Source organism: Erythrolamprus reginae, chromosome 6 (assembly GCF_031021105.1).
Source record: "Erythrolamprus reginae isolate rEryReg1 chromosome 6, rEryReg1.hap1, whole genome shotgun sequence".
NCBI classification, from domain to species: Eukaryota; Metazoa; Chordata; class Lepidosauria; order Squamata; family Dipsadidae; genus Erythrolamprus; species Erythrolamprus reginae.
The window spans coordinates 35,169,280-35,182,214 of record NC_091955.1 but is presented as its reverse complement, the minus strand read 5'-3'; the positions used below and the strand labels follow the sequence as shown (position 1 = coordinate 35,182,214).

At 39.9% G+C, this 12,935-nt stretch overlaps 1 protein-coding gene across 2 annotated transcripts in view; it reads left to right on the top strand.

The window, feature by feature from the left end:
- ZNF277 (zinc finger protein 277) overlaps window positions 1–12,935 on the top strand; it is a 306,252-nt gene that overhangs the window by 171,881 nt on the left and 121,436 nt on the right. For both annotated transcript variants that reach the window (XR_011559472.1, XM_070755514.1), the window contains exons 6-7: window positions 4,142–4,252; window positions 7,000–7,132. Coding sequence is in view for 1 of the 2 variants with exons in the window: in XM_070755514.1 (XP_070611615.1) it covers window positions 4,142–4,252; window positions 7,000–7,132 (244 nt within the window). In the remaining variant the exon portion in view is untranslated. The remainder of the gene's footprint in view (window positions 1–4,141; window positions 4,253–6,999; window positions 7,133–12,935) is intronic.

The window sequence follows — 12,935 nt, the reverse complement described above, 5'->3', positions numbered from 1 at the left end:
ATCATACACATTCCTTAGCTCTTCACAAGTTTCTTCACTCCAAGATTTTTCTTCAGTTCCATTTATATTCTTCATTCCTGTTTCTCGCCTGTGTCTCTATGAGTTCTGTGTTTAAGATCCGAAATCAGTCCTCTCCAATCCAAGTTGTCTGCCTCCGTTTCTTTTACACAGTCACTGTCGTTATCTTTATTTCCATTCTCTGAACTTCAAACAGCACTTTATCAAGATAGGAATTATTGAACTGAGATCTGAAAGGAAAAGGGAGGTGATATGTTTGGTTTGCTGTATCTGAATAAGCAATGAATTATAGTAGTACTACTTTGTGAGTGGAATCTACATAGTGAGTGATTATTGCTCCAAGTAATAAATAGATTTCTGTATTATTTTTGTAAGGTCTTTGCTTTAAATAAATATATTTTGGGGGGAAAATTATCTTATTTTTTTCTCTCCACATAACAACATACAACAACAATATATCTTCTATTTTTGTTAGAATAAAATAGTATTGAATTAGTAAGTTATAGAAATTCAAAATACAAATTCTTAAATTTCAGCTATTTAATTTTGGTATCAATCACACTCCGTTACTCTATTCTTTCTAATTTTGTCATCCAGATAAGCCCAATTATCCTCTAATTAGACTCATCATTAATATTATTTTAAAACAATATATTTAACATCTTAAAAATTAAGCTGTAGTGCCTCTTTCCCTCTTTATACATGTTTTAAAAATGACTAAAAATCCTTATATAACCTTATTTTGTCTATTAATAAGTATAGAAAACAAACAAATGTAACCTGGAAAATTTATACCACTTATTACCATCCTATTAATATATTTTATTGCTTTTAATCTTAATATAAAGCATATTTTAACCCCTCTTAATAAACTAAACCATGACAGTAAAGAACAAATCAAATCTAATACATTTCATTATGTTTACCTATAAAATTATTATATCTGCTACTCCTACTAAAATATAAATGCAAAAATAACAATAGTATTGAATTAGTAAGTTATAGAAATTCAAAATACAAATTCTTAAATTTCAGCTATTTAATTTTGGTATCAATCACACTCCGTTACTCTATTCTTTCTAATTTTGTCATCCAGATAAGCCCAATTATCCTCTAATTAGACTCATCATTAATATTATTTTAAAACAATATATTTAACATCTTAAAAATTAAGCTGTAGTGCCTCTTTCCCTCTTTATACATGTTTTAAAAATGACTAAAAATCCTTATATAACCTTATTTTGTCTATTAATAAGTATAGAAAACAAACAAATGTAACCTGGAAAATTTATACCACTTATTACCATCCCATTAATATATTTTATTGCTTTTAATCTTAATATAAAGCATATTTTAACCCCTCTTAATAAACTAAACCATGACGGTAAAGAACAAATCAAATCTAATACATTTCATTATGTTTACCTATAAAATTATTATATCTGCTACTCCTACTAAAATATAAATGCAAAAATAACAATAACTATAAAGGAACTATTATAAAATATTCAACATCCAATGAGCCTTTTTCAAATCCCCCTTTCTCTTATCTAACCCAATAACTTTCTTTCTCCTTTTTTTATACAGCTTTTTTGTTTCCTCTTTCTTCTTCCTCCCCCTTCTCCTCTTTAGATACCCAATCTTTGCAAATCTCATCCCTTTGGTTTCCTTTCTTTTTGGAGTCAGCCAAATCCACTGCCTCTGCTCACCTCTTTTCCATCTTTTATTACTGCTTATGTTAATGTAATCCTCGTGTGAGACATGAGCATTAATATCTTCATTAACCAAACCCTTTTCAGAAGCTTATCCCTTAATTCCTCTTGCTCCACATCACTATTTAACCATATACCATCAAAAATATGTAGTATGTCCCTTAGTTTATCCATTCTTAATTTTATCATTGTTTTTGTTTCCAAAGCCAAAAATCTCCTTCTGTGCCTCTTGTTCATCTTGTTCTGCTGTGTCTTCTTTGCGATCTCTGTATTTAACTATTTTGTTACATTAATTGTCAATGACCTCTTGCCCTCCAAAGCTTCCTGTAATTTTATTGCTTCATAATCTTATTGTAAATCTTATTGCTTCATAAAATTTCTTAATGTATCTATAGAGCTCATTAAAAAAATCACTTATTTCCTCCATCTCTTCTGTATGCTGAACGGCTTTTATTGTCCGAATTTGAGGACTGTATGGTGCTTTAAATCTTCAAACAGCCTGAAAGCCTAGAGAAATCTTATTCAAGTATTCCATGTATCAATATGGAATATCTCCGCGACCGCCTTCTGCTGCACGAATCCCAGCGACTGGTTAGGTCCCACAGAGTTGGCCTTCTCTAGGTCCCGTTGACGAAACAATATCGTCTGGCAGGACCCAGGGGAAGAGCCTTCTCTGTTGCGGCCCTGACCCTCTGGAATCAACTCCCCCCAAAGATTAGGATTGCCCCCAGCCTCCTTGCCTTTTGTAAACTCCTTAAAACCCACCTCTGTCGTCAGGCATAGGGAAATTGATTCCCCTGGGCTGTTTCCATTTTATGTATGGGTTGTGTGAGACGTATGATTGTTTTTACATTAAGGGGTTTTAAACTGTTTTTAATTATTGGATTTGTACTGTTTTTATTGTTGTGAGCCACCCCAAATCTTTGGAGAGGGATGGCATACAAATCTAATTAATAATAATAATAATAATAATAATAGTCCCCATTTTTTTCTAATGTTAAAATATAATTCTTCTTTATCACCTTTTTTTAGTACAAAAGGCTACAACAGGTCTACCTAGTCCAAATAACTTATTTCTTGAAAGTCACATCTGGATAAACATAACATTTCAACTCAGACACTTACTCACAAATATAGCCTCTACCAACAGATGGCAGCACCACACAATCCTCAGATTTATTTTACTTCCCCCGATATTTCACTTTTAAGTTCAAATAAGATTAAATAAGGTTAAAATTAAAAGTTTCAATTTTTAAAAGGTTTTTTTAATCACCGCCTTATAGTCCAAAAATGCTCTTCTGACATGGGTTTTACTCACAAGCTTTTTACTTCAATTCAGTGCAAATTAAACAGTTCCGGTATCTAATTAGCCACTTACCCCAGCTTCTCTGTATATTTTTTCATTAATCCAAAAAACAGTTTAGAAAAAGATTTCCTTCCTTTATATGAAAATGCTCATCATGACCGTCAATTCTCTGTCTCCTCGTCCTCCAGCACAACATTTAACATTCCCTTTCTTCATGGATGACTTCCATCTCTTCGATCCAATCATTCCGTTCCATAGTCGATGTGGTTAATGGCGGCTAGCTGCCATCACATCACTGCTGGTGGAGGCTCCAGACTAGTTCTCTGTGGGTTATGCCGACCTTAAAATGGGCCCCGGCCAAGTCCCCTTCACGTCTCCTTCAGGGAGATTCTGGGCTGATTCAAATCCAAATCAGCACCCCCAAACAGCGGGGATTTGGCATTCTCCCGCAGGAGCTCCAGGAATGCCATGTTGCCGTGGCGATTGACCACACCCCTCCCACGCTTTAAATAAATATATGTGCTTGTGTTTGTTTGCCACCAGTGTTCCCATTCTAATGAAGTATGAAATATATTGCCCACCCTCCTCTGCTGCAGTCTGAAATGGTATCCATGATGCATAATTACAATATTGATCAAAATCAATAATTGGTTTTGGTTTTAAAGATGCAGATGATGTTGTGATATGTTGCTATGAGAAGGAAATAATTTGGAAATACATGTGTCATAATTCTTTGCTGCTAGAAAAAGAAAAAGATTTCCATGAAGTTATTCAGTAATAGCTTTATTGGTTTGAAATACACATTTTTCTTTGGTTAAGCATAAATTTTATCAGTAAAATAATCACTGCAGTTATCTAGTCACTCATTGAAAGTATTTCAAGTAGCATTTGTGAATTTCTGGATATTAAGAGTTGCTTTGGATATTACTGATCTCTGCATGGCTATTTACTGTGAAATTGGAAATCTAAGTAAAAAAATAAACTACCTTCATTCTAGCTTAATTCCAAGCATTTTGGTTTTCATTTGAGTATATTTAATAGTGCCCTAAAATATAGGTTGAAGGAAAAAAAGAAACACCTGTATTTTGTTTCTTTTATTTTGTAGGTCCATCCTTGTAAATCACATGGCAAAAGATCATGCATTCAACATTGGATTGCCAGATAACATTGTGAACTTTAAGGAGTTTTTGGATGTTCTTCAGAAAAAAATTGACAGGTACCTATTTGTATGTGGCCAAGAATTAAAACAGTGCTTCGGAAATCTGGGTAAATTGTCCAAAATTAGGAAAAAGTGACATAGGAAAGGATAGCCCAAGAACATCCAGTGTCAACCGTGAAGCTGGCCTGACTGAGGCCATTTTGAGACTTCAGCACTGAGACACTGGAGGAGAGGGAGAGGGGAATAGAGATAGTTGGGGTTTGTAGTCAAACCAAATATTTTCTCTTGGGACTCTCATCACCGACTCAAGGTTGACTCAGCCTTCCATCCTTCCGAGATGGGTCAAATGAGGACCTGGATTGTGGTGACAATATGCTGGCTGTGTTAAAAAGTGCTATTGCTAACATGTTGTAAGCCGCCCTGAGTCTAAGGAGAAGGGCAGCATAAAAATCAAATCAAGTAAGTAAGTAAGTGTTGTGGTTCAGCCTGAGGCTGCTCAGGGACCAACTGTGTCTCTGCTGGCTCCATGCCCGGAGGAGGATGACAGCGAAGAGGAGGGGGCTGAGCAGTCGGACGGGGGAGGGGACAGCCAGGAATGGGATGAGGATGAACAGCATGAGAGCCTCAGGGGGGGGGGGGGGGCTCTCCCCAGCCAGTAGCTTGGAATCATTAGGGGATGACGCACAAGCTGTCATTGACATGCGACAGAGACGTTCAGAGCAAAGAAAGGAGCAGTTAAAGAAATATTATCACCATTGAATTAGAAACAGCTGGGTTTGGGTGCGGTCCTCATCAGCAGGGTTTAAAAGGCAGGCAAGCCCTTGAAGCCATGTGGAGTGTTATCAGTTTGGAGTTATGGTGTCCTGCTTTGTTCTCGGCGTCTCTGTTCCTGGTTTGTGGCCCAGCAGTTTGGAAGACCCGTGGGAGGTGTAGGTCTGCTATCTACAGCCTCGGCTTGGCAGCAAGAATCCTGTATTGCTGCATGGACTTTTGCTTTCGTGGATACATTTGAAGATACAGCATTTTCCTGTGTTTTTCTTGAATTTTATAAACTGCCTTTGCCTTTTACCGGTGTGTCTGGCTTCTCTTTTTGGGTTGGTATTGGCTTCCGGAGTGACCCAGACAGAACAGTAAGTAAGTAAGTAAGTAAGTAAGTAAGTAAGTAAGCAAATAAATAAATAAAGTTCCTGCAGTTGCTTGGAAGGAGGGGACTGGAGTCACCCAGCAATTGGACAGTATCCTGATTGTACCATGTGAATGATTGTTTTGAGAATATGAAAAACTTTTCATTAAGTGAAAACCACAGGAATAGCTAGAGTCAGTTTTCACCAGCCTGTGCCAATATGATGTATCCATAAAGTTATTATTTGAGGAATTTATCTGCCTTGGAGTTTTGCTTACTATTGGTATGTTACTTGGAACCCTGACACCCAGGACATTTCAATTAATTAAAAATTATTTGTTAATATTGGGTAAAAAAGATCTTCTGATAGAAAAGTTTGAGAATGAAGGAAAAAATCTGGGAACCACTGAATTAAAGTATCTGCTACATAACGGGTATGTAATATTACAGTAGTTTTGTCTAGGGAGATTCTCAGTCATTCTGTCATGATTGTCCCAAAGGTGCTTTTTCAAGAGGCAATTGGACTTTCTGGTTTTTGTTTAAAGATATTTTACTTCTCGCCCAAGAAGCTTCTTCAGCTCTGATTGCATAGTGGGAAATAGCATTTGTACTGGCAGAAAGTTGGTCATTTGCATTCTTTTAGTGAGTTGTCAAGGCCACCTGGAGGTTTATCTATTGTCAGTATTCTGGGAACTATTGAAAGGACTGTTGTAGACGAGAGATAATGTTATATCCCTCCCCCTCTGTTGAGAGAGCGCTGTTCAGTTTTAACATAAATGGCCCATGGCATAGGAAGCATTCACCAAACATATAAACTCTGTGGAAAAATACATCAAATTTACATGGGAAGGTGTTAAGGAAACCAGTTAGCCTTTCTGAACTGTGCATTACACATCAAGGAAGACAGAAGCCTTAATATTGAAGTTTACAAAAACAACCCCTACACATAGATCAATATTTACATTTGATTCCTAAAACAAAAAAAAATGTTTTAAATTTATATATTTACTTTATATTTTTTCTTCCCTTTTTTAATAAATAAAAAAAATTAATTACTGCTGTTCTGAATGTTGTATCTTTTCTGGAACTGTCTATTACTGATTTACCTGACATCTATTTAATCATGGAAGGATTTGGGAAGCTTTTAACATTGCTGTGGCTTAATTATAAAATAAGTCATGTTGTTGTGATTTAGTTATGAATAAATGATATTTGAACCTAGATTCTGGGCACTTTAATTTTTGTTTTTAGATTTTTAAAAAATTCCGTCTTTTTTTCATATGCAGCTCATGGCATAAAAATACCAATATTGTTTCCTTCTGATTTTCCCCTATAACAGCCTGTGAGTTGGGCTAAGAGAGAGAGAGTTATTGTCTCAAAGTCACACAGCTGTTTTTTCATACCTAAAGTGGGATTAGGATTCAATCTCCTGGTTTATAGGCTAACACCTTAACTATTACATTAAGCTGCCTGTCCAGTTTCACAATTGAACTGAGTTGATTTTTTATGCTGCAGAGGTTGCTTGAATGATAACAAAAGTTTTTTTTAAATGTCTTTCTGATGCTTATAAAGAGTGTCTTACATACAGTATTTAAAAATGAACCAGTTTGGTTAGCATCACAAGTAATTTTGCTAATTGATAGTACTATAATAATTTCGTTTTTCTTTTGCTAACTCTTAGTTTCCAATGTTTATACTGTGAAAAAACATTTGGGGACAAGAACAAACTCAAGGACCACATGAGGAAAAAGCAACATCGTAAGATCAATGCTAAAAACCAAGAATATGACAGATTTTATGTTATTAATTATTTGGTAAGTGTGTGTATGTGTGTCTGTGTGTAATTTATATTTCCTTTTAATTATATTGAATTAGTACCAAGTTGCATTTTATAAAATACTAACTATTAATGTGCTTCATGCACAGACCAGGCATCATTTAACTTGGTTTAATGAAATGACTCTTTCAGTTTTTGACCAACTAAAAGTGGCTATTATTGTTTGTTAATTTGGGGCTACAGAATCAATTGTAGGTTACAAAATCAACTATGGAATTAACAGCTATAATTTAAGAACAATCTGTGTCTTTAAATTGTAAAGGCAATAGCTACAATACTGTAGTAATAACATAGACCCGTGTGGTGAACCTATGGCATGCGTGCCACAGGTGGCATGTGGAGCATATCTGCCGGCATGCAAGCTGTTGCCCTAGTTCAGCTCCAACAAGCATGCGCATGCCTGCCACCTGATATTTGGCTCGCACAGAGGCTCTTGGAGGGTGATTTCAGCCTCCAGAGGGCCTCCGGGATGGCAGGAAGGAGGCTCCCTCCTGATGGCAGGCTCCAAAGAAAGCCCTTGGAGCCTGGGATTGGCGAAAATGGGCCTACCAGGCTCACTGGAAATCAGGAAATGGGAGAGTGAGGGGGACAGGGGCGCACACACATATGCAGGGTGTGGGACAAGTGGGGGAGCTTTGAATTATGGGTCTGGGCATTCATGTACAAGCGATAGCATGTGCGTGCACTATTTCGGCAACCGAAGAAAAAAAGGTTTGCCATCACTGACATAGACTATAAAAGCTACCATGAAGCAATTATGGAACTCAGAACTCTATTATAATGCTGTAAAATCATATCAGATTATAATTTTTAGATTTAAAAAAACTAAGTTTATCAATTATTAATTTGGCCTTACAAACAACTGCAAAGGCACTGCAACATTCACCCTATTCCCTCCTGCTTGCCAAAGCTGCTTCACCTCTCCCATCCTATTGTGCCAGACTCACCTTGCAATGAACTATCTCCTCTCAACCGTGGTTTCTTTGCCTTGAGGTTTTTGAAAGCTCCCCATGTCAATTGTTGGCTTATTCCATCATCTGATCAGCTTGACCCTGTTTTCTGCCTGTCTTCCTCCTTCTCTAGTTTTTCCATCTCCATCCTCTGTTCTGCTGGGGACTGCAACAGCTCCTGCAGGTGAAAGTCACTCCCAAGGGCTTCTCTTCCAGTCCTTCCTACCTTCTGATACCCAGGGATCACCATTTGGAGAGATCCAGCCCAAGAAGGAGCTTAGATGAAGCCTCCCCACAGCATTCAATCTCCTGATCACACCCTTGAGCTGACATTGTGTGCACAGTCCCCATGTTAGAGGTGATGTCTTCTCCAGGTTGACCAAAATTGCAGATTCCGCTTAATGTCAGACCTGCTCCAGTTTGATCCCTTAAGGAAGTAAAACTCTCGACTCCATTTAAAGGGAAAGACACTTTTACTAAGGAATACTGATTGTAGTAGAGTCAAGTGTAATCTGAAATTCCCATGCAGCAATACAGAACCAAAATTCCAATTTCCCTAGGGCTCCCCCCCATAGTCCATAGCATAGCCCACTCAGCCAACAGTCTTGAGGATGCCAGGGCACCAGCACAAATTGGATTCTGGACTGCTCTCTTCTTCAATTGTCAATTCCCCTCCCAATTTCCCATCATAAAACTGTACAGCAATCTCACAATTTCCGTCCCACCTTATTAAAAAAAAACTTTATTGTCACATTAAATGTACACTACTTGGCATACTTTAAAATGAAATTTTGTTGCATATAGCTTTCAAAGGGTCACCATCTCCAATATACAGTTTGCCTGGCGACCTGAGAGCAGGAGGAGGGGGGGGCTATATCTGGAGTGGATGAGAGCTGAAATATTCCGATCTTGCAGGGGAGAGGCAGATATGGCGGGAGACGTGGGGTAGGCCACTCCCGGGGGAAAAGGGACCACTGCTTGAAAGCGGTCCCTTGTTCCAGCCCCATGGACTCAACCCGGGGAACTGGTGACAAGCGAAATCTGGACCCTGGGCGCAGCCTGTTGCTGCTTAATGCCAGATCTGCTATAAATAAAGCTCCCCTCATCCAGGATCTGGCATGTGTAACTGAGACCTGGCTGGGCCCAGTCTCCCAGCTGCGTGTCAATAGTACTGCCTGCGCTACCCAAGGAGGTAGCCAGGCTGCCGGTGGAGTCCCCCAGACTTATTGTCTTGGGGGATTTTAATCTGCCCGTCGCTCTGTGAATCCTCTGGGTTGGCGCAGAAGTTCATGGCCACCATGGCAACCATGGACCTGACCCAAGCCATGAGAGGGGGCACACTCTCGACATGGTAATCCTCTTGGGGCAGTTGAGTAATGATCTGATATTAAGGGGCTTAGAGATGTTGCCTTTGTCATGGTCAGATCGTTTTCTATTGCGGCTTGATTTTAAGACTCCAGTCCTCCCCCACAGGGAGGCGGAACTGATTAGGAGATTCCGCCCCAGAGACGCCTGATTGATCCAGAAAGTTTTCAAAGGGTGCTTGGGGTTCTGCTGGATTCACTTGTACACAGTTCGGCAGAGTCTCTTGCTGCAGCCTGGAATACGGCTGCGACCGAGGCTCTAGACCAAATTGCGCCTTTGCGACCTGTCTCTGGCAACAGACCCTGGAGTTCTCCTTGGTTCACCGAGGAGCTCCGGGGAATGAAACGCCAGAAGAGAAGTCTAGAGAAGCATTGGAGGAAAACTAGATCCGAATCTGACCGAACACTTGTAAAAGCTCATATTAAGATTTACAAAGTGGCGATCAGGTCGACAAGGCGTGCCTACAATGTCGACCTGATTGCATCTGCGGAATCCCGCCCAGCCGCCCTGTTTAGGGTGACTCGCTCCCTCCTTAATCAGGGGGGAGTTGGTGAGCCCTTGCAGGGTAGTGCTGAGGCATTTAACACGTTTTTCACAGATAAAATTGCTCAGATCCGGACTGGTCTTGACTCCAATTGGAATGCAGAGTCGGCTAACAACGAGTCAGTTGAGGTGACAGGGTCTCGTCTTGGTCCACCTGTTTGGAGCGAGTTTGACCTGGTGACACCTGATTAAGTGGAGAAGGCCATTGGAGTTGTGAGTTCTGCCACCTGTTTGTTGGACCCGTGTCCCTCCAGGCTGGTCTCGGCCAGCAGGGAGGTGACACAGAGCTGGGTCCAGGAGATTACCAACGCTTCTTTTTTTTAAAGTGTTTTTAAACTTTTATTATTTAAAACAGAAAGTCAAATCATTGTTCTTACAGATCCAATACCATTTCTGTTATCACATAATTATTACAATTCCTTTCATTGTGTCATGATCAAACCAAATACAGTACAAATAAAATCCTTATATCAATATATAACGAAATGTTGATATTTCTTAGTCTTTTGCATTTACACCTATACTCTATATTGTCAGTTTTGTTTTTTATTGTGGATCCATCTATACCATTTTCCCCATATTTCTTTATTTTCTTTATTTTTTACTCCTTTTATTTTGTTTGTCATTATGTCCATTTTGGCAGAACTGAATTTTTTTTCAATAATTTAAGTTTTCAGATGGGGTATATTCTTTCTTCCATACTTGTGCTATTGAGATTCTGACTGCAGTAACTATGTGCGTCATTAGATAGAGCTTTTGTCTGGGATAACGTCTTTTCCAAATGCCCAGGAGCATGCCTTCTGGGGAGTATTCAATTTCCTCTTCCAATATTTCTATAAGCCACCTATGTGTGGTTTTCCATATAATTTGGATTTTGGGGCACGACCACCATATGTGAAAAAAAGTTCCTGGGTGTTTCTTGCATTTCTAACATGTGTCTTTGAGGTTGGGGTAGATTTTAGCTAGTCTTTGCGGAGGCAAATACCATCTATAAAGAAGTTTATAAAAGTTTTCTTTGTAAGTTGCTGACAGTGTGATTTTGCAGATGTTGTTCCAAGCTCTCTCCCAGTCAATTAAGTGTATGTTGTGTTGGACATTTTTGGCCCATGCAATCATAGGTTCTTTGACAGTGTCTTCTATCTTATCTGTTTCTAACATATACAGTAATACCTTGTCTTACGAACTTAATTGGTTCCAGGACAAGGTTCGTAAGGTGAAAAGTTCGTAAGGTGAAACAATGTTTCCCATAGGAATCAATGGAAAAGCCAATAATGCGTGCAAGCCCGTTAGGAGAATCCAAAATATTAAGGCTTAAAAAAAAAAAGCGGTGGTCAGGCAAAGCTGAGGGGAACAGAGTGGGGAGAGGGAGTCCCAACGAAGCAAGGTGAAAAGAGCCTCTCTTGAGCTCCATGAGTCCCTGCCTCCCATTTTTTCCCACCCCACTCTGCTCATCTCCCCCACACCTTTCTCCTCCCTTGAGTTCCATGAGTCTTTTCTTCCCGTTTTTCCCCGCCCCACTCTGTTCATCTCCCCCACACCTTTCTCCTCCCTTGAGCTCCATGAGTCTTTTCTTCCCGTTTTTTCCCACCCCACTCTGCTCATCTCCCCCACACCTTTCTCCTCCCTTGAGCTCCATGAGTCTTTTCTTCCTGTTTTTTCCCACCCCACTCTGCTCATCTTCTCCTCACCTTTCTCCTCCCTTGAGCTCCATGAGTCTTTTCTTCCCGTTCTTTCCCACCCCTCTCCTCATCTCCCCCACACCTTTCTCCTCCCTTGAGTTCCATGAGTCTTTTCTTCCCGTTTTTTCCCGCCCCACTCTGCTCATCTCCCCCACACCTTTCTCCTCCCTTGAGCTCCATGAGTCTTTTCTTCCCGTTTTTCCCACCCCACTCTCCTCATCTCCCCCAAACCTTTCTACTCCCTTGAGCTCCATGAGTCTTTTCTTCCTGTTTTTTCCCACCCCACTCTGCTCATCTCCCACACACCTTTCTCCTCCCTTGAGCTCCATGAGTCTTTTCTTCCTGTTTTTGTCCCCCCTACTATGCCCGTTTTTGCGATCCTGGAATTCCCCTCCTGGGATTTCCCTACAGCATTTCAAAAACGTGGAAGTCAGGAGGTGGGGTTTCCCACGGAGGGGAGCCTCAGGGGATCCCAGGATTGCAAAAACTGGCCCTTGGCTTGCAAGGAAAGTCTGGAGGCGAGGCATCCTAGTGGCGGCGGCAGGTTCGTAAGGTGAAAAAAGTTTGTAAGAAGAGGCAAAAAAATTCCCAACCCTGGGTCCTTATCTCAAAAAGTTCGTATGACGAGGGGTTCGTATTACGAGGTACCATTGTATACATATAATTTCCTGATTAATTTATCATCTTCTCCTATGAGTATCTTATCCAATGTATGGGTCGTTATACTAATTCCAGGGGTTTCTTGATCTTTATTATATCTGGTTTTGATTTATAAATATATCCACCAATCAAATTTTATATTCTGTAGTTCTAACTCTTGTCTAGTTTTCAATTCTCCATTAGGGTGCAGAATATCATTATAACTTAGGGCAGTGTTTTTCAACCAATGTGCCGTGGCACACTAGTGTGCCGCGAGACATGGTCAGGTGTGCCGCGAAGCTCAGAGAGAAAGAAAGCAAGAGAGAGAGAAAGAAAGAGAGAAAGAAAGAGCGAGAGAGAGAGAAAGAGAACGAGAGAGAAAGAAAGAGAGAGAGAGAGAGAACAAGAGAAAGAAAGAGAGAAAGAGAGAGAGAGCAAGAGAGAGAAAGAAAGCAAGAGAGAGAGAGAAAGACATAGAGGGAGGTAGGGAGGGAGAGAGAAAGAGAGCAAAAAAGAGAGGAAAGAAGGAAGAAAAAGAAAGAGGGATGGAGAGAGAGAGAAAGAAAGAGGAAGGAGAGAGAAAGAAAGAGGAAGGAGAGAGAAA